At 39.5% G+C, this 25,643-nt stretch overlaps 1 protein-coding gene across 1 annotated transcript; it reads right to left on the reverse strand.

Annotated features, from left to right (window-relative positions):
* Positions 1-472: 472 nt before the first annotated feature.
* Positions 473-24,320, reverse strand: LOC121645051 (unconventional myosin-VIIa-like). Its single transcript, XM_041993345.1, has 49 exons — positions 24,303-24,320; positions 24,117-24,218; positions 23,876-24,028; positions 23,722-23,790; positions 23,476-23,591; positions 23,269-23,396; positions 23,023-23,165; positions 22,637-22,750; positions 22,379-22,532; positions 21,069-21,145; positions 20,836-20,955; positions 20,475-20,617; positions 20,178-20,388; positions 19,950-20,085; positions 19,702-19,868; positions 18,492-18,632; positions 16,358-16,516; positions 16,151-16,243; positions 15,845-15,939; positions 15,521-15,605; positions 15,317-15,418; positions 15,048-15,164; positions 14,749-14,955; positions 14,372-14,656; positions 14,124-14,279; positions 13,971-14,036; positions 13,749-13,873; positions 13,528-13,654; positions 11,424-11,543; positions 11,145-11,318; positions 10,835-11,062; positions 10,082-10,249; positions 9,843-9,960; positions 8,815-8,941; positions 8,544-8,710; positions 6,419-6,600; positions 6,106-6,212; positions 5,797-5,942; positions 4,259-4,412; positions 3,987-4,142; positions 3,263-3,368; positions 2,294-2,407; positions 1,948-2,035; positions 1,764-1,870; positions 1,488-1,673; positions 1,257-1,373; positions 1,094-1,177; positions 818-937; positions 473-711 (listed from the first exon to the last, which is right to left on the reverse strand). Exons 1-49 carry the CDS (start codon positions 24,318-24,320, stop codon positions 583-585), a joined length of 6,507 nt encoding a protein of 2,168 aa, XP_041849279.1. The 3' UTR covers positions 473-582.
* Between the last annotated feature and the right edge of the window lie 1,323 nt (positions 24,321-25,643).

Consider the following 25,643-nt stretch of genomic DNA (forward strand, 5'->3'; position numbering starts at 1 on the left):
CATTTAAAATTTAAATAAACTCATCAATAATATTTCCCACCAAGATTTGTTACAATATTAGCAATACTATACTATATATTTTAAAGATTTAAAAAAATTAGGGGTCAGATAAATAATAATAAAACTTTCAACTGTACATGACATGCATGCCGTGTCAAAATCAGAATATCTTATGGAACTATTTTCAGACAGACCTTAGAAACCGACCTCAAGTCAACAGAATTAAGAGACTAAACTTTTCGTTTTGAGATAGACAGGGACTTTCAATGTGTTTTTACAAATCAAAACTAGTAAATCATAATAAGCAGGGAAATACTGTATAATTAGTATTTCTGGGAGCAGTAATTACTGATAATTAACATTTTAAGACAAATGACTGAGACATTGTAAAAGTTTAATACCACCAATATATAACACATAAATCTCAGCGTGGTAAAACACACAATAAAAAATAAAATAATACACTTAAAACTTTGGATATCACTATTCTTTTAATAGGAGTCATTTGTATTATGAACAGTTTTGTAATTTATTCCTTAAAAATGCAATAATGCAAATACACTGAGCGAGAGTGCTTATCAATCAGTAGTGCACAGGACGCATTTTGCCACTGAAGCCTCTGGAAAACATGTTGTTCCTCGGTTGAAAGGCCTGTTTCTGCCCCTCATACATCCTGACGTACGATCTAATAAGATCCTCTATTGCATGAGCCTGGAAAAGACAAAAAAATAAAATAAAATCAGTATTTAAATCAGTGGAGATGTACTGGATTGTTCTGAGAGTATAATGAGGAATAAATTTGAAGGCAGCTGCCCACCTGTGTGGTTTCACAGGAGAAGTTGATGCCTTGCACCAGGGTGCGGATGGTCATCTGGAAGAAGTTGCCTTCACTGTAGTAGTCTGTGATGCGGCTGAATTCGTGCAACACCAGCAGCTCCTAGCAGGTTTCCAGTACAACACAGTTATGTTCCATTAACATACCATGATTGTAGGCTCTTTACCACCAACATGATCAGACTGCGTTTCATACACTGCCATCTATAAAGAGCAGTGTATATAATGTAAATAATTTAAGGGTAATCACTGGGCATACCTTTTTCTTTGGTTCTATTAAGCTGACTCCTCTCTTGCTGATGGCCATCATTATTATACTCGGATAGCTTGATTCACATGTTTGCTGCAAATAAAATAAGGAGATAAATAAGCTTCACTGTGATGTTTTTCGATGCGGCCTTCACTTCGGCCTCACAACTCACTTTGACTTCATAGAAGGCACAGCCGAATGTTGGCCAGGTTGAAATGGTCTTCAGGAAATCGATTTTGGCCTCTTGCACTGTGATGCCGCTCTGTTTGTTGTATGAAGCGATGATGTGCTGTGAGACAGGAGAGAGGAGGAAAGCACTCAGCAGGGCTTCTCACTCTTTAAGTTCATTTTATGGATAAAGAGTTAAAAGTTTGTGTCATATTCTGCACTGTTCCTTCTTCACCTTCTTCCAGTCTTCAAGAGTCATGATTTTCAGCTGGTCAGCAGGAACCAGTTCATTCAGCATTTTGGGGATCATGACAAATTGCGACCTGTCGGAGTCTACTGCGACTCTGAATAGCAGCCCGCCCAGTTTAATCATGTCCTCTCTGGTGCAGTTGTGGTATCCCCGCAGGTACTTGGGCAGCTCCTGCATGCAACCCAATCAGAGGCATCGTGATGGCTCTGCATCTCAAATCCAGCAGAATAAAAACTATGATTGCGAGTCATTGTAGTGTACCTGCGGATAATGAAAATTGAGGTCTGCAACCAGATCTTTCCCCGGGCTCACGTTGAACCAGAGCTTCCGTTTGAAGATCACCAGACACGGCATGTTGGTCAGATTGGCTGGGAAGCAAAGTTTGAATTAAACATGTGGAGCCCACTGGTATAGGAAAAGTAATGACATCAGCATAATGCATTACCTTCTTTCTGCTTTTTGGCCTTTTTAGGAACTTCTAAGGGCTCCCTTAGATTGTCAAAGAAATACTGCTGCTCATCCAGGCTCCTAATCTACAACATGTGAAACGGGGCAAAGGCAAATGTCACTAAATATCCCAGTCAGTATAAAAAAATTTCAAATGTTTAATCATTTAAGACAAATTCTTCCAACATTTTGGGTCATACTGTTTACACGCAGCAAACCTAACAACAAAATCTCCCTTTACATTAAATAGACAGTAATAAACTGAATTACATGTAATTTACAATGTAACAGCTTCAGAACTGAGTCATGACAGAATCGTTTGCAGGAATTAGACCTGACCGCACCTTGAGTGGCGTTTTCACATACAGGCCGTATCCATCCGGTGAGCTCAGCTTGAGCTTCGACGCGATGCTACAGCGCAGGTCTTTGACTGTAGTTGTTGATGTCACTTCAAACAGCTGTAAGGTCAAGAAGTCTCATCATAATGTGTCATGGTGTTTAAGTTACATAAAGCACGTGAAAGTCGCTAATTTGCAGAGCGTTAAAAAGGCTTGACTCTGTCTGTGTGGTGACACATTATTGGACTTGAAGAATGAATTTGCAGCTGGTCAAATGCACTTAGTTAATTAATCATTTGTGTTTACCTCTATATAAGTAAAAGTTTCATCAGTTTGCTGGTCTGCAGCATTCAGGTGTGTGTTAACACAATGCAGAGGAGAAAAGACATCAGCAATGATCTTAAAAATGCAACTAATCCCGCCCATTAATCTTGGAAGTGTAATAAGGCCATTTCTAAACTATTTGGAATCCATTATTCTGCAGTGAGAAAGATTATTTATGAATGGACATCCCAGCAAGTTTAACACAGAGTAACTGTAGAAAACTCCAGAGCTACATCTCACACTCAACAGGCCTCAGTTAGCATGTTAAACGTTAAAGCTAATGACAGCACAAGACTGAGTGTGGCTTGTTTGGAAGGGGTGACCAGAAAAAAAGCCCCTTCTCTCTGGAAACAAGGTTTGCAAAGATTCTAAACTTCTGGAAGAATGTCCTCTGGACAGATGAGTCCAAAGAGAGGTTTCTTAAAACCAAACACATAATTTCAGCACAAACACATCATACCAACTAAATCAAATGAGAAAAAAACAAAATGCAGAAAAACAATTCAGTTCTAACATTCATCTATTAGTAAAAAGAAAGAAAGAAAGAAAGAAGCTGACAGTTAATATCAACATGATCAGCTGACAGAGAGCTTGGATTGGTGCAGAGTGCAGAATAATTTCTTCAGAACTGATAGAAATGTGTTTTCTTACGTCGTCTGTGTCATTTGGGAAGTGGACTTTGTAGTAGATGTAATTGCTGTTTTGTTGGATGGCCTCCACCTCTGCTTGAGAGGGAGGAAACTTCCTGGGTTCCCGACTGAAAAGCCAAAGCACTCACATTAATTTATAAGACAGCCTGAAAATTATATGTTCCAAAAAGAAACAGGCCACATAAAATAAGACGGATGCTTCTCAAGTAAAACTATGTTTTCAAACACGTGTGATTTTTTTATTTTGGTAAAATGTTCCAAAAGAAACACGAAACATTGGTATTGAAGATACCAAAGAGATAAAGCATCAGTTGTTATTTTATTCCATTTTTTCCCTGCAAACATCTTCAGATGTACAACAATATGTGGTTGACGTTTTCATTGAAAATGTTCTCCACTCATTCTCTATTTAGGGACTAATCAGAACTGCAGGCGTCTGCAGTATGATTAAACTACCATCACAGAGCCTGGCTTTTAAACATCTGCTGATAACAGTTGTTCTTTTACTCATTGGTCTATTTCCTCCACAAGAGTTGGAAAACTGATTCATTTGACCACATTTGTAATGTGTGATGGTAAATCCCAGGTTTCACCACGCCTACAACGTTGACAATGCCTCTAGATGAGGGTAACGTGAGGCTTTGTTTTGGCACAGTAAAGTTTTAAAGTGACATAAATTTATCAAATCTATTATTCCTAAATCCTACTAATTTCTCCAGCCTTACCTGGAAATCTCCTGCATCCTCTGCAGACAGTCGGCAGCCAGCTGCTCTCTGGGCCGAGTTTCCAGGAAGCGCTGAGTGTAGCCCCTCAAAATCAGGCTGGGCGGGAACAGCCCCGTACACATCCACATCAGCTGCCAGCCACGCTCTACACTCACCCTGATAGCCGTGGTAGACAAGAGGAAAAACAAGGACAGAAGATTTAATGTGTTGGCTGATTTAGATTTAGAAAGATTATTAAAAGTGTTTCTAATGTGGTGGAAGCTGAAGAGAACCTGTTTCCATTGGTGGTCATCTGTCTCATAATCTGGCAGTAGATTTCGTCCTGCAAAGCTTCGTGTTGGGTGGGAGGACCAAAGATCTGGTTGGTGAGCTCTAGGGGGCTGCGAGCATGTTTGATGGGGTAGTCGCCCATGTACTTGAGGATAGGTAGAAGCCATGGTCAAGGAATCACAAAATCTGCATGATAATTAAATCTGAACCTGTGGATTTGTGACTTCAATTTCAAATTAAACTTTACTAACAGAACTTTACATTTCTTACATAAAAGCAGCACAAAGTGTTTTCTATAATAAAAACACTCATTTTACACATTATAAACACAAACATTCACACACAAAAGTAATTTGGAAACACACACCCGATCATGCTCACATACACACACACACACACACACACACACACACACACACACACACACACACACACACACATCCTCCAATCTGATCCTACACAAACCCTTACCCAGTTTCCCTCTTTAACAGAATATAAATATTAGATATGTATAGAAATAAACATATGGCTTGGTACGGCCGAACCAGGTGACATAATGATATCTTAGGGGTCCATCCACACTAAGAGCTACCACTCAGATCAGAGCAGACTGGGACCCAACCGTGACCATAGAGGTGGCTTAGAGGTGATCACCAGGGCAGCAGCCCTGCAGACTGAGCAGGCATAGCTTCTGTTGTGAAGGAACTCCCTGTGAGGAGAATACTGGAGTTAAATAATAAAAACATCAAATAATTTTACCCAAAATAATAAAAACAGCTAACAGCTACATGTTGTTAGCCTCATATTTATTGCTTAAATCATATTTTGGCTAAATTGTGATATTTGTCTAACTGTTCTTCCCTTAATATGCTAATTGACTCTGCATCATTGCCTATTAAAACCTTAAAATATGACTTAGGCAATTATCCTATGAGGTTAATTATGTGTAGAAGTCAACATAAAGGCGTCTATAAAAAAAAAATGTACTTGGCGAATGTGAACCGATAAAAATATAGAAAAAGCTACATAAATATTTGTAGTATATTAAATAAACGAATAACTACATAAGATGGTTTAAAACAGACGAGGGGTCGTAATGAACGAGGCCTCGCTGCAGGTTTTAGTTCCAACTTTGGGAACAATAACAAATACTAGAGGACCTCAGAGTCCGCGAGGGTTCATAACTTAGAAACAGTTTGGATAAATAAGATGGCCCAAAACCATTTAGGTATTTCCTGAACTGCACAGGGAGCCAGTGTAATAATTTTAAAACTGGTGTAATGTGTTCCCACACGTCCTCGTCAACACGTGCAGCTGAGTTCTGGAGTAGTTGGTTAGAAAAGATCTGGGAAGACCAAAGAGCAAGGAATAACAGTAGTTTATTCTACTAAAGATAAAACCAACTACACCTCCGTAATAACAAGAGAGAGCAATGGATGGACTCTGGTTATGTATCTGGAATATTTCTGGAACAAACCCTAAAACTGTATTATCCAGGACAGAATGTGTCCAGTTTGCTTTTTGTCTTTTTAAAGGATATCAGTGAAGGCATTGCAGGCCAGGTTGCTGAGCTCAGAGCTCTGGAGTACGGTCTTCAGAAGCGGCTGTTTGAGAGGCTCTCTGGAACAAACCCACAGTTTCTCCCTGGTCCCTTTGCCATGCCGACCCCCTTCCTTACCGGCGGGCCTAAACCAGGGTGTGAGCAGGTCAATGAAAAAAGCTCTGCTTGCTTCTTGGGGTTGTTTGATTAAACAAAACAATCAAACATTCATTTACAGAATTAACATGAATGTGTCAGCATCACTGCTTTTAGATGAATATATGTTTTTTTAAACTGTTCTTTTATTACCTGAAATGCTCAAGTGCATACTCTTTTATGGAAATAGGAGCCACTGTCTCTTCCACAGGGACATTACTTTTGACTAGGCCTTTCTTCTGCTTCAGATTGAGCAGCTCCTGCAGGGGGAGAAGAAGTGCATCGGTCACACCACAAGCTGGATCTCATGTTAACCAGGCCATATTTATTTCATTTTAAGACCTTTTAAGGTCTAAATGATTATTTGGTTGTCTTAAATATAAATTAATAATTTGAGGGTGTTCTTTCTTTTTCAATTGACTATGTACCATCATGTAGGGGAATTAAATGATGAATTGGTACCTACCAGTGTCTCATCACTGGGCATGGTGAGAGTTGGCAGGAACTGCACTGTGTCCACATAGACTGCACCATTATTACCAGTTCGCCGGTTGGTTGCTCTGACCCAGGTCTCAGCTGGTCGCTGTTTTTTGTCCTTCTCCACCATCAGCAAGTCGCCTCGTTTACAAGCCAGGAACATGGGGTCACCTGAAGCATAGCGAGACAGAAAAAGGAAGGAATGCTTTGATGTGTGAGTGTATTAACTGCTTCTTGGTGGGAGCCCCCCTGCAGAAGGGGCATCATACGTGCACAAAATATTTGCACACACCTGGAAACACCAATTCTGAGGAGTTGCACGCCAAAATTACGGGGAGAAACTCAGCTACAAGACTCTACCAGGCATTGGCATCCAAACAAAACACAATTAAAACCCTAAGCAAAACAAAAACATGAGAACAGCTCATATACGTCTGTCCACTATAGAGCTTCTGCTCAAACCACACAAACAAGGTTTCATATGAAGGCAGAAACTGCTGATTATAAAGATGATCCAAAACTCTGTGAGCTAGCAGCCAAAGGTTAGCAAAAAAAAATCCCTATTTCATAAATCACATCTTACTTTTGCTGCTTTCTGCTTCAAAAATATTTTCCAGCTCAAATTGCTGCTAACGTGTTCTCCTATGACTTCGCTTCGTTTTAAATAAATCATGAAGGTCCTGATAGTTTCCATGAAGATGAAGGTTTTATAGTAAGTATTTGCTCTTCCTATCATATACTAACTTAGGTTTGACTTCTTTCTGGGTCCTCGTGGTGTTTCTAAGGTGAATTTTAGGGGCTATCACTGAATTTTCCTGACTGACTCACCCCCTATTGAAATCAGATGATGGGTTCCTGAGATATTTACCTGGGTTATGCCTACCTTAAAACATCAGTAAAACTGACAGATTCACTGTTTTAAGCTCCTACTTTGCACAGTTATCCAAACATTACTTTACCAGTTCCTAGATAAATTGGATGAATGAATTAGCCCTTGTAGCTGGGCTTTCCTGGACTACCAATGCTGCATCACTGGTGAAGAAAGCCCAGCAGCGCCTCTACTTCTTGTGCAAACTCAAGCGGGAAAGCCCCACCACCCATCATGCCCATGTTCTACAGAGGAACCACTGAGATCGGCATCACAGTGTGGGGCGGGACCTGCAACGACTACAACAGGAGAGCCCTGCAGCTCATAGTGAACAGAGCTGGAAGGATAATTGGTGCACCACTTCCCTCCCTGAAGGACATATACACCACCCGCCTCATCCAGAAAGCGATGCAAGCCACCCTGCACACAACCTGTTCAGCCTCCTGCCCTCTGGTTCCCGTACCACCAGACTCACCAACATCTTCATCCACCAGGCAGTTAGGATGCTGAACTCTCTGCCCTCTCCACCCTTAGCTCCTTCCACCAGCTAAACCCCACTCTGGACTCTGAAATCTTCTTTCAAGACACTTAGTGACTGTCTTGCACTATGTCACTTTGCACACCTCTGCTACTATTACTGCCTTGCACTACTATACACAACATATACGTACAACTCTTTGCTTGTAGTACCACAACTTATACATACAACTCTGCTGCTACTTTCAAATCACTGTGAACCCCTTATTGTTATTGTTAAAGTTAGCCTTAGGATCAGTTGATGCCGTAAATTTTTACACTTTATTTATTATTACTGTGTAATGTTTTTTTTTTTTTTTTACTGATAATATTTGAGTAAAAGTTTGAGTTGATTGGGTGAACATCGCTTTGGAAGTTGCTTTCTTGCTGTTTTGATATTTTCAGATGCGTTTTCATTGGCAGTTTTATCAGTTTGCAATAATCTCAGTTTTTCTTTTTTCAGATATTTGTTGCGCCTGTGTAATTTTTTTTTATTTTCAGTGGTTACTTCAGTGTTCAAATGTCCTGTCCTGTCTTCACCGCAGGACAGTGGGAAACGTAATCTCTATTCTTCTGTATGTCTTGAACATGTGAAGAAATTGACAATAAAGCTGACTTTGAACTTTAAGATATAATTCATTTACTTCGGGTTTGGAATTTCAGACAGGAGGCAGAAAATCATGCCTCATCAAGAAGAGGTTAAACTACAGTTTACAGGCTGCAAACTTACTTGGTTTAGTGGCATCCTGCTGAGCCACTGCATACACCGAACGCTGTCTGAGTCCTTCCAAGTTGTTCCTTATCAGTTCTTCCATGTCAGCAGCGTCTGCAGACTTCAGCACGAACTCTCCACGGACTGTGGTCAAAGTCACAGACTGAAAGCTGAAACTGCCGTCGCTAGAGAGCGAGAGAGAGCGCAAACATAAGAGGTTCATATATGCAGTTCTTTTAAAATGAGAACCGAGAAACTTTGTAAATTAAAGAAAAAACACAAACCGTACCTCATCATGTCGATGTTCTTTACTTCTATGTAGGGAATTTCAAAGAGGTTCCTATCCCTTCTTTCCATGAAGACAATATCACTCCAGTTTACAGCCACAATAAACCTGCTTTTAGCTAAAGGAGGCCCTGTGGACAAATGTCAGAATACACATTTTATTAGCAGTTGTAAGTGGTCTAAAAACCTATCAAATCCATTTTCTGACACTTATTTGGGACTGGTTTGTGTGGGCAGCAGTCTAAGCAAAGATCCCCACACATTCTCTTTCATCAGCTGCCTCCTTTAACTCTTCCATAGGGGCTCTAAATTGTCTAAAAAGCTGTATTAGAGACATATGACATCCTCACCCTACCCCTATCTCAGCCTTTTAGTCACTATCCATAGCTCATGACCACGGGTGAGGGTTAGAACATCAACTGACAGCTTTGGCTAACAGCTCAATGGGCAGTCAACCCTTTTCCAAGGGAGACCGGTGGCCTGAGAACCACATCATCTGCAAAAAGCAAAGATACAATCCCAGGCTGACTGATCCAGAAATCCTCCTCTTCTTTATGAACAGAGTCTGTGACAAAGGGCGGAGTCCAACGTGCACCAGAATGAGTCACACTTACTGCTGGCAATGTGAACCAAACTTTCATTCTGGTTGCACGGGGACTAAATGACCCCTAGTTAAAGGAATGATACAAACCACAGTTGTAAACCTTCTTCAAGAACACAAAACACATACACAGAGTGGTTGGGCAATTTTCCACAAACTCCAGTATCACAGCAAGAGTAAAGAGCTGGTCCAGCATATCATGACTGGATCCAAGGTTCAACTATCTGCCTGACTCTCCAGCAAAAATGCAACTGATAATTCAACTGAGAAAGTAGTTTAACAAAAATCTGACACAACAGAACAGGAAACAGCATGACATATTTCATGAAGCATAACATTGTAGTATTCAGATGGATGCGTTTTGAATTTTCTATAAAATAATAACGAAAAAAAAACGTGAATGTAAAAAAAAAAGCTGCGAGTCGACTGACCTGACGTCATAGTAACTTCAAATAACTTTGAAAACTCGAGCAGCCATTTCTGTCGCGCGAATTCCACCAGCTCTTCTTTCACCTTGTTTGCATTCAGGTTCCCGTTGACGTACGGACCCTGCAGGAGCAAGATGTCAGAATCATCCCGATGCCCTGCATCGTACTGAGAGATCAATACTAGGAGATTCTGAAGGATTAAAAGCTCATTAACAAGAGTACAGCAGCTTCTTCTCTGCTACCTGTGAGAGTGCCGAGGTGATGAGCTGGATCCATCTCGTCATAGATTTGTTCTCAATAAGTGTGGTGGCGATGCACTCCTCCACCACCGACCTGACGTTGTCTCTGATGACCACAGAGCCAAACTGGATGTAGTAGTGCATCGCTGCCAGCTGGACAAATTCATCCTCCTGAGAGAGGCAGGACAGTTTTACTGGCTTCAGTAAGTCCATTTTAAGCATCACGGATCAGACACTGATATGATTCAGCACTGGTAAACACAGCACCCCACCTTTAAAGCTGTAAATCTATTAGAAAACATTTGGATGTCTACATGGAGCAACACCATCACTTGATTTATGTCATTTTAACTTTACATTTTCCTTATAAGAAATATTTCCCATTAATTCAATTAGGAATTCCCACCTCAAATGTCTCATTACGTTATTTTTTTTAGATAACAATCTTTAAAATGGAGATATATTTTTTTAAAAAGAGGCATTTTGGAAATTAATTATTTAAAAAAAAAGCACAAAATGCTGATTAAAGCAGTTTTATGTTTAAAACTCACTTGTTGTAAGTGACTACTCAGACTTTCACACAGTTTCATACTTAATTCCGGTTGATAACACAAAGCATTTTACAGTCAGTATCATTAATTGCTCTGGGTGTGTCACATCCTAAGTAAGCTGGAGCAGCAATGATAAATTATGTAACAATAATTAAGTGGTATGTTCCTTCTTAATCAAACAAAGGCATGGCAACTGGTGTCTCACCCTCTCACTGGTATACTCTTCAGATTTGACCCCCTTGATGATCTGCTTGTAGATCAGATTTGTGCTGATGTGGTCCATGGAGCAGTCATGCCAGGGTGCGAACATTTCCTTACGAATGGAGAGTTTCCAGGGTGCGTCCTTCTCTTCCTTGCCTTGCCTCCTCATCTCTTGCTCGCACTGAGACACTGAATCCAACACGTGCTTCCCGCAGCTGCTCAGAGACCACATCTAGAAACAAAAGGTCAGTAGGTTTCAGCCTCTCAGTGCTGAACTTAACGCCAACCTCTTCTAACAGGAAGCCATTCCTCACCTTGTCAAAGATGTTGACGTACAGAGAGAAGCCGTAGATGTCTTTGAGTCCAATCTTGTCAGCCACAGTCTGGCAGACTTCAGCAGAGGTGGAGGCTGAATCCAGTTGTAAACTGATTGTTTTATCATCCATTAGTGTCACAGACACATCTATAGGCTTCTTGGTGTTGGCAGCCTGTCAGTATGGGTGATGGAGAATGGTGGTAATAATCATTACAGGCATTTGTTTTCCAGCTAAGATCCTGAATGAGAAACAGGAGCTGAATCTGTGAGTTTTTACCTGCAGCTCTATCCAACAAGGCAGCTCTTTCCTCTCTCCATTGGCAACTACACGCCGAAGCCGCTCGGTGCAATATTCCTTGAAACCTCTTGGAGCTCTGCGGAGAAAATTCTCCAAATACTGCAGAACAAAGCGGACAGAGAAAACTTGATGAGATCTGATTTAATTTCAAATGGAGAAAGGTTGACAGCACAGTGGTTTTCCTCAAATCAAAACCACAGCTCAGTTTAAAAGACAAAAACTGGTACCTGTTTAATTTACTGAAAATGCAGACATTACTCAAGATTTTTAAAAAGGTAAGTGTGACATAAATACTGAATTTCAGACGACAACAAAGATTAAACAAATGAGAAATTTAAATCAGGCTAACAGCGACACAGAGGTTACACTATATGTAGGTAATAGGATGATTTTTGTTATATCACATGAAACTGTTATTGAAAAATGACTTTGACTCATTCTGCACTCTGGGGTATAAACTAATTCAGCAACCAATAAAAAGTTTTCCAAGGTCAGTGGAGCTGGCCAATCAGAGTACAGCAGGCTTTTCAGGGGTGGGGCACCTTCCCAAGCTCCTGTGAATTATTACACCTGTGACATTTAGTAGAGCAAACTTTCAGGGCTTGTTCAGCCTCTGGTGCTGCAGAACAGCTTGAAGCTGTAAACCAATTTATTGTTCCCAGAAAATAACTTTTGAATTGTACATTACTTTTCAGTAAAAAGAAAAAAAGGAAAATTCGGGTGTTCCAAAATTTTTTACTGGTAATTTTACATCCTTTTGGGTCATATTTACCGAAGCTTGTCATTAAACGAGTATTTTAGTCTTTTGTTTGTTTTAAGTAGGGTTGTGTTAAATACTTATCAGAAGTTTATTACTGCAGCGATCTCTTAGTTTAGCAGCTCAGTGAGGAAATCTGATGGAAGCGAAGCTAAGAGCCACTCAGAACACCATCTTTTTACTATTTAAAACAACTCAAGCCTTAAACATTACATAATGGTTTGAACAAAAGCTATTTATAGTAATTTTTTTATAAAACCATCTTTAGCACTTTTTTTCCGGATATGAAGAATATCTGTGATGGTAAGCATCATGCACTCACAGTCGCTGGGCAGTGTGACTTGCAACTGCTCAGCTGTGACTGACAAATTTGTTGATCTAATCCTAAAATCCTAAGAGAAATGCCCAGCAGCAACCTATATACAAGTCAGACGCAACGGTTGAGCGGTGTATTCTTTGGGCTTTCCTTGTACCCACCCAGCAACACAGATGCTCTTCAGTTGAAAAAAAAAAAAACTGTATAAAAGTAAATTACTGTAATTTCAAAGTGACACCATGCTAATAAAAAAACAATAATAATAAAATATATATCTTGTAACTACTATGATGTTATTTAGGTCTGGGTTGTTAAAGATTTTAAAATTTTGTGCTCTCTGTTAGCTATTAGCTTAGCTTCTCTGTCAAAATTCTCCCTCAATTTTGTAGATAATTGAGAGTGCTCCAACTGTAGGATGTCGCATGTAAGACATTAACAACTCATAAACCCCATCTTACAAAAACAACAACAATAACAACAAAAATAAACTCTTTTAGCAATTTAGCAACCAGCAGTCCGCTTGCAGGTTCATGGAAAACTTTGCAGAAGAGCTTTTTAATCGAAACTTCTGATGTTATTCCAAGTTCTACCAGACAGCTGGTTGCGCTCATTGTGGAGGTTAAACAGTTTTAATATTATTTGTCAAGTGATTTTTTTGAATATTAACATTTTCTGATGTGTATCTCTTGAACACTTCTAAGAGGAAACTGACATTTTTAAAAGCGTCTGCTACAATTCAGCAAAGAGGTCTTTAATTAAAGTCAAATTCTATATCAAACTGAATGAATGATTTTCTGTAAGAACCCTTGTGTCACCTACAGGTTACGTAAAGCTAAGCTCCTCATCTGCCTTTAATAACATTCAGCCAGTGTGTCCGATTACATCTTATCCTCCTTATCTTGATCACACTGACAAATCAGGCTGGAGTGAACTACAAGAAGGATCAGTGGTTATCATGTCTTAACGATTTCACACGATAAACATTACTGATTGACAACTTAGTGGCTGACCTTCATGAAGAGGTCTGTAGGAGGGAAGATCCCAAGACAGATGGAGAGGAGAGTCCAGCCTTGAATGTAGCTCCTCCTGTTCCTGTTGTTTACCAGCTGCTTGCAGATCTGACAGTAGATCTCATCCCTGCACATTTAAAGAAAGAAGAAAAATAAGTATTAAATAATAAGTAAGCAGAACTTTCATTCTTTCTTTGCCACCGCATTGAAGTTTTTTTTACCGTATGTCTCGTCTGGACAGAGCATATCCAATAATAATGTGTAGTTTTTCCAGGGCTGTAAGAGGTCGATCCAGCGTTGGACCCTCTCCAACCAAAATGTCCTCGTCTTCGGTCAAGTTCTCTGGCTGCTTAAGATGACAAAAAGTAAAAACACTCATCTAACAATGTGTGTTTAAAAAAAAAATACAGAAATAATGACTGAATGATTATTTTTCTAGTGACCTCTTCGAGGATTGCTGAGGCTTTTCTGCTTCCACCCTGCTTCTTCTTGTTCCTCCTCAGTATTTTCTGTTCAGAATTGACATGGTAGTTAGTGATTAAACAATGACTCTCTACTGACACACTTTCTATTTTCTGTATTTTTCAGTCGTCTACCTGGTCCAATCCCACCAGGTTGCTCAGCCTCCGGCCTTGCCTTTGAGCCGGAGGACGGATTGTGGTGCTTGACCGCTGTGATACAGAGTCCAGACCTTTTGGTTCTGGTAAGTCCCCCATGAATCGCATAATAATCCAAAATACAGTCAGACATGCCTGAAGGAGTGAGAGGAGACACTGAAGGTGAGACAGAAATCTTTGGCATGGGCAGCTGGAGAGCTGCTTCTGTTGGCTTTCAGTCCTCTCACCAGTACGTCGCCTTCGTCGTCGTGGTGGAGGAGGGTCCCTTTCAGTCTCTGGGGGGTGTGCTGGTGGTTAACCTTGCCTCGGAAGTTATCAATGCTGAACTTGTAGAATGAAAACTCGTCGCTATCGTCGTCAAACTCGTCGTCAATCTCATCTTCAAACTCATTATCTTCTTCCAGCGAGGGTGTTGGGGATGTTGATATAGAGTTTGACGTAGAGCCCAAAGCATTCACTGCCAACCTCTGCTTTGAGAGCTCAAAGCTTTCCTCCTCTGGCTCTGAATTGGCCTTCATGGTGAAAATAAATGCATATCAGATGTTATTATATACGTTGTAACAATATATTAGAGATGTTAGCCTGAGGAAATGATCACCCTAACCTCTGAATGTGGTGTACTTATTTCCACTTCCTCCACAGTAAATCTGAACTGCGGATGCAATTCCTCTGCTGAATCCAGGTCAGCAACTGGCTCTGGTTCTTTATTTTCTTGCTGGGCAGCAACTTCTTCCAGTCGGTGCTTCAGTTCCAAGGCAATCTGAGCATTGTTCTCTTTCTCCTTGTGAAAAAGAAAGCTCTCCTCTCGGTTCTGTTGGGAAACAAATAGAAAACAAGTAGATAAAAAGTGGTACATGCCCAAGAAGAACTAAACAAACCCATGTTTTGACTTTTAACACTCACGCTTTGCCTCATGGTTTCAGCTTCTCTTCTGGCCAGGGATCGTTCGGCATTAGCCCGAAGCAGTAAAACTGACTGTCTCTTCTGCTTCAACTCTTTCCTTGCCCAGTAACCTCGTAACTACATCCAGGTGGTCAGTGAAATTTGAAGTAAGTTAATAAAAAATACAAAAGAGACATTTATAAAGCATCAGAGTGTGTATGTATGGTACTTTTAAGATAAAAGAGAAAAGACCAACGGTGTGTTAATATGGAGTAAATGGAGAAACATGCCTGGGTCTGGATGGTGAGCGCTGCTGTTTGCTGTTTCTTGTACCGTCTCTCAAGCCCCCGACCACGGATCTTTGACACCAGCCGTTCAAAACCATGCTGAACCTGGTTGGAGTAGGAGACGAGGAACAAAGTCACAACAACTATAAATATAAAGGTTGAATAATTATATCAGGTAAATCTGCCAAAATTTATGAAGCATCCCACCTTTCTCCGAACTATCTTCTCTCTGTAAGCTCTCCAGTTCCTCTGCAACACCACAGCTGCCCTCCGCTTCTTCAGGAAAGACTTCCTGAGAAAGAATTTAATTATTTCAATACAAATAAACACCCTCGTACACTCTCTTTATATCTTTTTATGTAACATCTCATTTGTTCTGGCTGCGTGTACGGCAATAAAACAGCACTATCTGTAGCTGTGGTATAGTGATATGGGTATCAGTTATGACAGATAAGGTTTGGTCCTCATTCAAATTTCAGACCACTATCTATCAATATTTCCACTTTACTCTTCTCAGTGAAGAAGCTGCACCTGTCTTTGTGTCCTAGCATAACTCTTTGGATCACCACGGCAACCCTGCTCAGCTCTTCTTCCCGCAGCCGCTCCAGAGCAGCATCATGGGCGTCCTGAGTAATATGAAGGAAGAAGAAAAAAAAAAAAAGAAAATCATCTGCTTTTGGATTTTTCTAGAGATTTTTTGTCCAAATTAAAACATTATAGATTTTACTTCACTAGTTCCAGATTATAGGAGTTTTATCTTTATTACCATTGAAGTTCTGTCGTCTCACCACAATAACATATTGCATTTTAAGAAAGACATTTATGCTTTATTCATACCCTGAGAAAAATCTGGGTCCTGCCTATTTTCCACTCGTCCTGCCCTCCAATCACAGCCTTGCAGATGGCTTCACAACAGACTGAAGCCCTCGTCTGTGGGGACAGTAAAACGTTCATTTTCCATCAGTGCTGGAGAGAAGCTAACAGCAGTCTTAGCTGAAAGTAGCATCTTGGTTTTTTTTCTTTTAGATGAAATCAGGACTTAACAGTTTTGGGGTCGCAGATGGTTGTTTTCAGGAGCACCCTGTAACGCTTCAGGAAGTCCTGGAAGGTGTGTCGGACAGGGTATCCCAACTTTCTGATGCGGATGGTGTCAATCATGCCAGAGTATCTCAGCTGTCTCATGCACAGCTCTCGGTCAAACACCTAAAGAAGAACATGAGGGGGAATATTCTCAGAACACAGCTGCCATTGTAACTGCTAAAACATTTTCAGGCCAGAGGTTGGTGCAAAGTAATGTCAGGATATAAACATACACAATGATCTGTAGGTGTTTACGAAAACTATCTACATGATACATTCATTAAATCAACAACAAGCCAATCGCATTGATCCAAAATGAAATATTGATCAAAGGTGAAGTGAAGAAACTTAAAAACCCTAAAGCACTGATAGTACATGTTAGCGTGTTAGCATGCTAACATCTGGATGCACAGCTGCTTCAAATATCTTTTAAACTTTTATATTTTCAAAATGATTTAATATCATGAGCAGATGATGATGTTGTATAGAATTCATTTGACATTTTACTAAATAAACAAAAAGTGCCGTCTCCTTGTTGACCATATCACCCCAGTCCTCCAGTACCTCCGCTGGTTCATGTGAGGACTGAGTACAAACTCTGTCTCACATATCAGTGTATACAAGGTAATGAACCAGCTTATCTAAAGGAACTCCTTCAGTTCCCACCAAACATGAAAACCCTTATTACAGATAGTCCTTGGGGGTTCAAATGGTAGCTATGCTGGGCACACTGGGAGACAAAGCCTAGCAGGCAGCACCCTGTCAGACCATGTGAAGGCACCACAGACTGTGGAGGCTTTTAAAAACTCTTAAAAGCCTTTTTTTATTTTCAAAATCTTAATATGTGTGGACTTTCAATGTGTTTTAATGTGTCTTTTTTTCCTTTATTTCTTTTGTTAACTGATTTTTACTATTTAGAATTTTGTGTGTTTTGTGTGTGCCTCATGCTCTGCTGTGTGTTTTTGTGTGTATGAAACATTTTAAAGGACAGAGCCAGTAAAATTTGCCAGCTGATCAAGGTTGTTGGTACAAAATTCCTTGGCAATCATCAGAATATTTTTTTTTTCCACTTAAGGCTATAAGGACAAACAAAGGCAAGGCCCTAGATTCTGATTGGCCCACACAGGTGCCTCCTCAAGTGTAAACAATCCAATATCTAGTGTAAACCAACCTTTACCTGGGTAAACCTCAGACGTCCAAGTGAAAGTGAATGCAGCCATTGATGCATTTCTATCAGTTGTTCTACATCAACACCAGCGTGTTCTCGACCATAATGCAGCATTTATATCACCTCACCAACTGCCTACACAGGTGATAATAAACAGTTTGCATTTTATTCTGAGGATGTAAAAGTCATAAAATGAGCAGATGCGGCGAAGAGGCGAAGAGAAGTTAATTGGCCAGTAGTGCTAAAGAAACACTGATAAAAACCTATTTGCACAAAGCAAGATTTTCTCATTATAATCGATAAAGCATGAGTGTTTGTGCAGCAGTAATTAAAGCCATTCAACCAACGATCATCCTAAGTAAACAACTGTTGATTATAAAACATCATGGACTGTTTTCTTTTACAAATTCAGCTTCACTATTTACATCAGACGACCACTTTAGTTGTTATAATCAGTTTAGTATTACCTACAGTCTGGATTCTTTACTTTGTTTAAAAATACTCTCTCCCCAGAATAAATATACACTGGAACCACTGCAGCTGGACACCTGCTGCTAAGACTAAAAACCACACCACAGGAGAATGAGCGCAGCTCTAAATACTTTGAGGTTACTACCAACAAATTGTACTTTACACCATGTGTTAGCAGGTTAGAAGGAACTTTGCCAGGTTGTTTTATAACATTTAGGAGAAACAGGTTATTATTTATCCAGTAAAAGAAAAGATGGAGAAAAAAATCCCATTAACATCCTGGTAATTTCAGGAATCAGAACAGTTTACAGGAAATGTCTTAATTTTGCCCAAACATGACTACATATGCACTGATTTAACCTTCACCTCCGCTTTCATCTCCTTTGTTTAGAGCACTAGATTGCTCAACACACGACGATCACTCTGTGTTGCTGCATGCTGCAGTAGCTGCTCATTTACCTCAGACTGCTTGTCATTGTTGGGTTTGAAGCAGCGTATGAAGAACGGCTGGCAGGCAGACAGAGCCTTCATGAGGGAATCCAGAGACAGACGGAATTGACCGCTCAGCGTTGGCACTTGTTTTCGTTTGTCAGTTTGACCCTGCAGAGATGACGGAGACAAAATGGTGCCAAGTCAACCATTTGCTGCGCAAAAAAAAAAAAAAAACACGCAAGAAAGCAAAAACATTAGTCGCAGTAACAAGCTAAATCATATGCGACAGAAATATTTATTTATATGAATATATATAAAATGTCTTTAAAAGGAATTACATTACTTGTTTACAGAAATATCCACTGAAATACTTCATGAAATAAAAAGTGTGACCACAACCTGTTCTGTGACAATAAGCAAGACATGCCAACATAAAATGTGTTTATTCTACACATTTTTTTAACATTTATGCAAACCACAGCATATTTAATAAGATAATACCTCTTGTGCATATTAACACACAGGCTGAAAAATAGTTATATAAAATATTTCTTAATGCAAATTAACAGCTTAGAAAATTTCATGGTCATACTATCAAAACCTTTTAACTGTAATTTTATCCCTAAAGAGATATTCAGTTTTATAGGAGAGATAATGTGAAGTCAGTTGTGGTCAGAACACTTTCATTTGAAAAACCAAAGAGGAATTACTCAGAACAGACCACAGAAGAGCACAATATTGCCATCTAAAACATCTCAAACCTAAAATATATATATATATATATATATATATATTATATAGTGAGTTGTTTAATTTGTCACTAGTTTCTAAATAAAAGGACGCGTGTGTTGCTGCAGGTCATCACATGCATAGCTGCTGAGCAACCCACTGCTGATCAGGTATGACTGATAATTCTGCTGGTTTCATCCCAAAATAACAACCATGAGACAGTACAAACTAACTAACTAAATAAATAAAACATTAATTAATTAATTTGTATAGAATTTGTTCCATTAAGAAAAAATGGGGAATGATTTCCAAGTTTAACCAACAAAACAAAACTAAACAAAATAAAATAAAATAAAATAAAATAAAATAAAATAAAATAAAATAAAATAAAATAAAATAAAATAAAATAAAATAAAATAAAAATCACAACTTTTGAGGGCGGATTTCAATAAATCGTTTGGGTCCCTATATTCTGACTAAGTGATGAAGAGAATAGGATCTACTTTACCCGCAGAGAGTTCATGGGCGTCATGATGATCCTGGCGTTCTTGGGGGCTTTCACACCATTGGTTGAAAGGTCACTTTTAAATGTCTCATGCAGCAGCTTATTGGTGGACGAGTCAATCATATTGAGGATGTCAAAACTGACAGCATCTCTGTTTTTTTCAAGGAATCCTAAACAGAAGAAAACTCAGGATTACTGCTTTCATGAACACGCTACATGGGCTTCTACAGTTTTTATAGCTGTTTGCGTACCGTGGGTGTTGTACATAACAACGCCGGCAAAGTGGCAAATTCCAAAATCTCTGTCGTGTTCGCTCCGTGAAGAAATGTAGATCTTGTTTCCACCATGTTGCTGGTTCAGCTTGGTCAGCAAAGTGATGTCTGTACCCTACGAAACCACAAATTGGAATGTGTATAAAAACATAAAAACAAAACAAAAAAAAAACAGAAAAATCACAAAGCACGACAGCAGAAGCCCACCTTTGGAAAATGACTCTCCTCATCAATCAGAGCGAGCAGGTTGCAGGGCTTCCCGGCCAGAAGATCGAGGATTTTCTGATTGTCACTAAACTTGATGTTATTCCACACAATGTCCTCTTTCAGGTACTCCTCTTGCTCAAGCTTGAAGATGTGACCCACGAAGAACTGCTGCAGCTTCTCATTAGCAAAGTTGATGCAAAGCTGCTCAAAGCTGTAAGATGCAGTGTAATTAAAGTACTGAGTGCCATGAGTGTGTGTGATAGTTAGGCTGAACAATGTGCAGAGAAACCTCCTGACCTGTTTGTATGGAAGTTCTCAAAGCCAAAAATATCAAGCAGGCCGATGGACAGGTAGGTGGATTTGGGGCTGTTGGTAACCTTCTTATAGATGACGCTGTTGATGTGTTGAACAATCCATATGAACAGCTTATTGTAGATGGCCTAAAGGAAAGAAAAAAACATTTAGACACAATTAGTGTGAACTGTATGTAAACTGTGAGGACCGTGGTCTGTGAGGTCTCTTATCTAACAAAGTCAACAAAACACCTCATGCTCTGACATGTTTTCGTTTTAAAATGATTGTCTAGTTTCCTCCTTGGTCAGAATCCAATAAGGAAACACTGGATGGGAATTTACCGTCACTGACTCAACCTCATTACCTTGACGAAGGCGTCTCTGCAGTCAGACGCCTGTTCAGAGTTCAGGGGTTTGGTGACTCTTTCTCTGGTGGTCATAAAGGAGCGGTGGGTCAAACATGTCTCCAGGGAAGACGTCTTAACCTGCAAAGCAGATGGTTAAAATGGTTAAAAAAACAAACAAACAAAAAACAAAATACGGTATTAATAATTAACACTAAAGTGCATATTGGTAGTGTATTTGTGAGGACATCCACCTGTAGAAGTGACGCCGCGATGCTGAAATGTTCTGATTTGCAAACGTCGCTTGTTTCCATGTTATTCTGGACGGAGGCTGATTTAAGCACAAAAATCATGTTAAACAACAGCTGTGAAGTTTTGATGTTTGTCATTTTAAATGCATTTTTAAAGCGTTTTAACAAGACAAGGAATGTGACAATTTAACATACGGTGCCGTTAATAAATGGCATTTGTCTCCAACATAACCAAAAATAAATTACACATTTGTGCAACAATTAAATAACATATAACATACTTTCAAACTTTAAATGCAGTCACGTATAATAGTTTAACTTAACACTGAATGATGGGATTTTGCTGCTTGGTTTGCTCAATATTACACTGAATGATGGTTTAATTCTTGTGTGAGTGATAAGGAAAAAAATTACACCTTTAAATTGTTCGTACAATCAGCAGCAGCACTTTCTGTTCAGCATGGAGTTCATCCTCCATGTCCCAAAATTCAAGTCTTATCCTTTTTACATTTTAAGTTTTATATTAATCAAAATAAATGAGACAAAAATCAACATAAATCTGTAGGATAAAAAGGTGATTTGCAGATTTTAAACCAATCACAATTAAAGCATTTTTTTAAGCATTTTATTATTTTGAATTCAAATAATTAGTGTATATTTAATGTTTATAAAACTTTTATTTATTTCATTTATTGGTTTTTATTGTTGTATCACTGTCTGACTTTAATGGACACATAACAGAATATAATATATTTTTCATTTCATGGCTCTGTTTTCAGAGCACAGACGGGATGTCACATCTGGAATCTCATTATTGTAAAATCTAAGTAAACAGAATTAAACCTTGTACTTAACAAGAACAAAAATAAATATAAATAAAAAAAAATCTAAAATTTAAAAGCATATTAAACACATCCCTATCCTGAATTACATGCTGGAAACATAAAAATAAAACTTGTTTTCTTTAATCAGACATAAAGAATACTAATATTATTGTGAAAGTAAATGTTTTAATCAGAGGCCTTATTTGTTGTATTTTCCATTTTATAATGACACACGTGGTTCCACTGGGTGAAAGTGCAGGTTAGTTTAGCAGCTGGACTTATACTAAAGAGCCATGAAGACGACCGTGTTTTGATCATCTCTTGCTAAAATAAGCAAAGCTACCATGAAAATGTCTGGAGAGCAAAATAAAACAAGTTGTTTTATTTTGTTATTTTGTCCTATTTTTAATTAAATGGGTTAAAGTTGTTTGCATACTCATAGTGTTAACTATAAACTAAACTACCCTGCTGTGATACAAACACACTTACCCTCAAAGCTCACGTTTCCCAGGTGTAATATGGCTGCCAGCAGCTTGAGGATCTCCTGAAAATGGCTCTCCGAGAAAGTCAGGATTTTCATTGCCAGACGGATCCGACTAAAGTCTTTAGCATCGTCCCTTCCCTCACACGCGATGCAGTCACCCTTGGGTGCACAAAACACAGATGGTTTGTAAAAGGTGAAGAAAATGTGCCCGGTTTAGGTGTGCAAATACGCCATAATGACATGCAGATGGCTGCTTGTCATACCTTAGATAGGAATTTATATTCTCTGGCATTCCCGATCCTCAGAGCTTTTTTCTCCTCTGCTGTGATTCCTGCCAGCATGCAGTAAAAAACATGGTAGTTTCGCTCCTCTAGAGACTGTAGTTGTAGGAAAAATGGAAATGGTTACAGTAAAGCAAAGAAAAAAAAAATGTTTTAAACTTTTTGTTGTGTTGGTGTAAACAAACACAGCCACTAGTGGTGTTTGACGTGGCTTCTGTATTTTCTCTCCTGATTATAATTACAGCAACAACAGCTTAAAACAGTCATTTAAACAACCCTGCAAGAGATACTGTTCTTTAATTTTATAGGCTTGAAGGTACGCACCCACAGATAAGAAGGGAGTTCTTGTTTGGACAAAGATGCCTCACCTGATGGCAGACGCGAGACTTCTCCAGGAGATACTGCTCCATGCGAGCACCTTCGATGACTCCATCTTTGTTGAAGAAGATCTCCAGGTATTTCCCAAAGCGGCTAGAGTTGTCATTGCGGATGGTTTTGGCATTTCCAAAAGCTGCGAGGAGCAACGGATGCTGTCACATTCAGCAGAGATACCCACTTTACAGTAAACAGTACAGCCCCAAAGGAGCATTGTGGATGTACAACTCATGTTGTACCTTCAAGAATTGGATTGGACTCCAGGATCTGCTTCTCAATCTGCTGCTGAGAGAGCTCCCCACTGATCGCCGCAAAGTATTGCAGGATAAGTTTGGTACTTTCAGTCTTCCCAGCTCCTGACTCCCCACTGAAAGACAGATTGAAGAAACCAGTGAATGGCTGCAAAGTGCACCAACATCATACAGTCAAGTCTTCCTGAGTCAGACCTGATGATGCAGCACTGGTTTCTGTGATGCCGTGTCATGTTAAAGTAGCAGCTTTCAGCGATGGCAAAGATGTGAGGGGGGAGTTCTCCAAGCCTTCGGCAGCGATATAATTTCATCTAAAGAACAACGAGATGTATGAATGAAGCACATCATGGGCTGAAAGCTTCAGTTTGAAGGAAAATGATCTGTAACTGGTCCGAGTTTATGATGAATACAGAAACAAGCCCCACTTGTACAGAAACGTACCTGTTCACCTGAATATATTGGAAATTCCTGGTATGGATTCACTGCCACGAGCACTGAACTTATGTAGGTCTACATTAGGAAAAATACCGTGTTAGACATTTAAAGCAGCCTGAAGTCAGTCTGTTGTTTAACTAAATTAGAGTGTGTGGCTTACGTAGATTGTTCCTTGTTTGTATCTGAGCAGCAGGTTCCTGAGGAGGCCAGCCTCCGTCATGTCCCCCAGTTTGATCATGTCGTCCACACCTTCCACCGATGTCGGGTGCATGATCCTGAGAGAAGCCTCCTGCTCTGGGAGCAGACTCCGCTCCTGGGAAAAGTCCAAAAGGAAATACGCTTAATGGTGAAAGACACACATCTTGGATTTTTACTTCACAAACAGCGAATAGTGTTTTTACATGTCCCTCATCGTCCACCAGCAACCGTCGACCTGTCGGCGTTTCTTTGACCCTGGCTCCTATGGGTACCCCGATGTCCGAGTCCACCCAAACCCATTCACCCTTAGGATACAGAACGTGTTATGAACTTCCACGATTTACATTTTAAAACCCAAACAAATAGATGTCCGTATTGAGCAGTCTTACCTTTCTCAGCATCACCATTTAGTTTCTTTTCTCCTCCCTAATAATGAAAAACCCACATGAGCAGCAGTATCAGCGCTTTACACTTCAGGTTCGTGTAAATCAATACATTTGACCAAATATATCCATATGATCTGTGTTATACAAGTAATTTCATGCTGTTTTAAGTGATCCATTGTAGAAAAGACAAGACAATTAAGATTATTACCCAGCAATCCTTGTGTCCGCGATCCTCATTGACTTTGTCTTGATGTGGTACAGAATCTGACCCTGTATGAAGAAGGAAAGAGCCTGACTGTCCTAATCGTGAAAGAGATTTTTATGGCACCTTGACTTTGGACTTACTGTGACGGAAAGGAAATGAAACTTACTCAAACAGTACAGCTCCCTCTCTGTTCACACTCATCCCATCATGACTTTCAGGAAAGAGAAGTCTTTCTGAATCCATACAGACTGTGTCAAATAATCCCCTACAGGAATCTGATAATGATGTCCATGTGTTTTAATTTAATTTTTAATGCTATATTTGAACAGAAAGACAGATTAGTATATACTGATGTTAAATGATATTTTACATAAACAACCTTGGTGTTGCTTTACCAGGAACACTAAGTGCTGTAATGAATTTATGTGCAGCCTTTGGACCCTGCTTGTGTAAATCAGAGGCGACGCAGCTGAGAGTCGCTGTTACTGCAATAAAGACGTAAATGTGAGATAAAAACTACTGAACTGAAGGAAGAGGAGAACTCCCTTATAAAAGGCTCTGTTATGTGAGCAGCAGCAGCTCAGGTATATTTTAGTTGTGATTCACTGAGGTGAACATCTGCACTACTGTAAAGTTATTCTGCGGGTTTAAAGTCTTGGCAGCTGATTATTCATTTGCGTGTTTGGCTCTGATAAGGAAGTCAATCTGACGTGGTCAAAATCAGAGAATATAAACCCTCCCAAACAAGCATGTCATTGCTGCTGCGTAATTTTCCAAAGGGAGGCAACTTCAGCATCACCACAGTGATGCTTAAGCCTTAAAGATTGTTAAAACATGAAAACAGCCAGCATTTTCATTCTCAAAAAACTATAATCTTTCTCTCACAAAAGAAATATTGGACTACTTTGTTATGGTCTGACCCAACCAGTGAATTCTGGTAGCTGAATCGGTATGTACTGGTCCTCTAGCTACTGCGGCAGAAGTCAAATAAGGACCGTTTATCTCGGTTTTGGTTTTAAAGAACATAAATCATGAATCTGTACATGTCTGGAAAAAAACAAAACAAAAACAAACTGTTTATCTAAACTAAACCAGGACTAAAAGTCCTAGTTTTAGTCATCAGCAACATAAGGGTGGGG

Source organism: Melanotaenia boesemani, chromosome 8, assembly GCF_017639745.1.
Source record: "Melanotaenia boesemani isolate fMelBoe1 chromosome 8, fMelBoe1.pri, whole genome shotgun sequence".
Lineage (NCBI taxonomy): Eukaryota > Metazoa > Chordata > Actinopteri > Atheriniformes > Melanotaeniidae > Melanotaenia > Melanotaenia boesemani.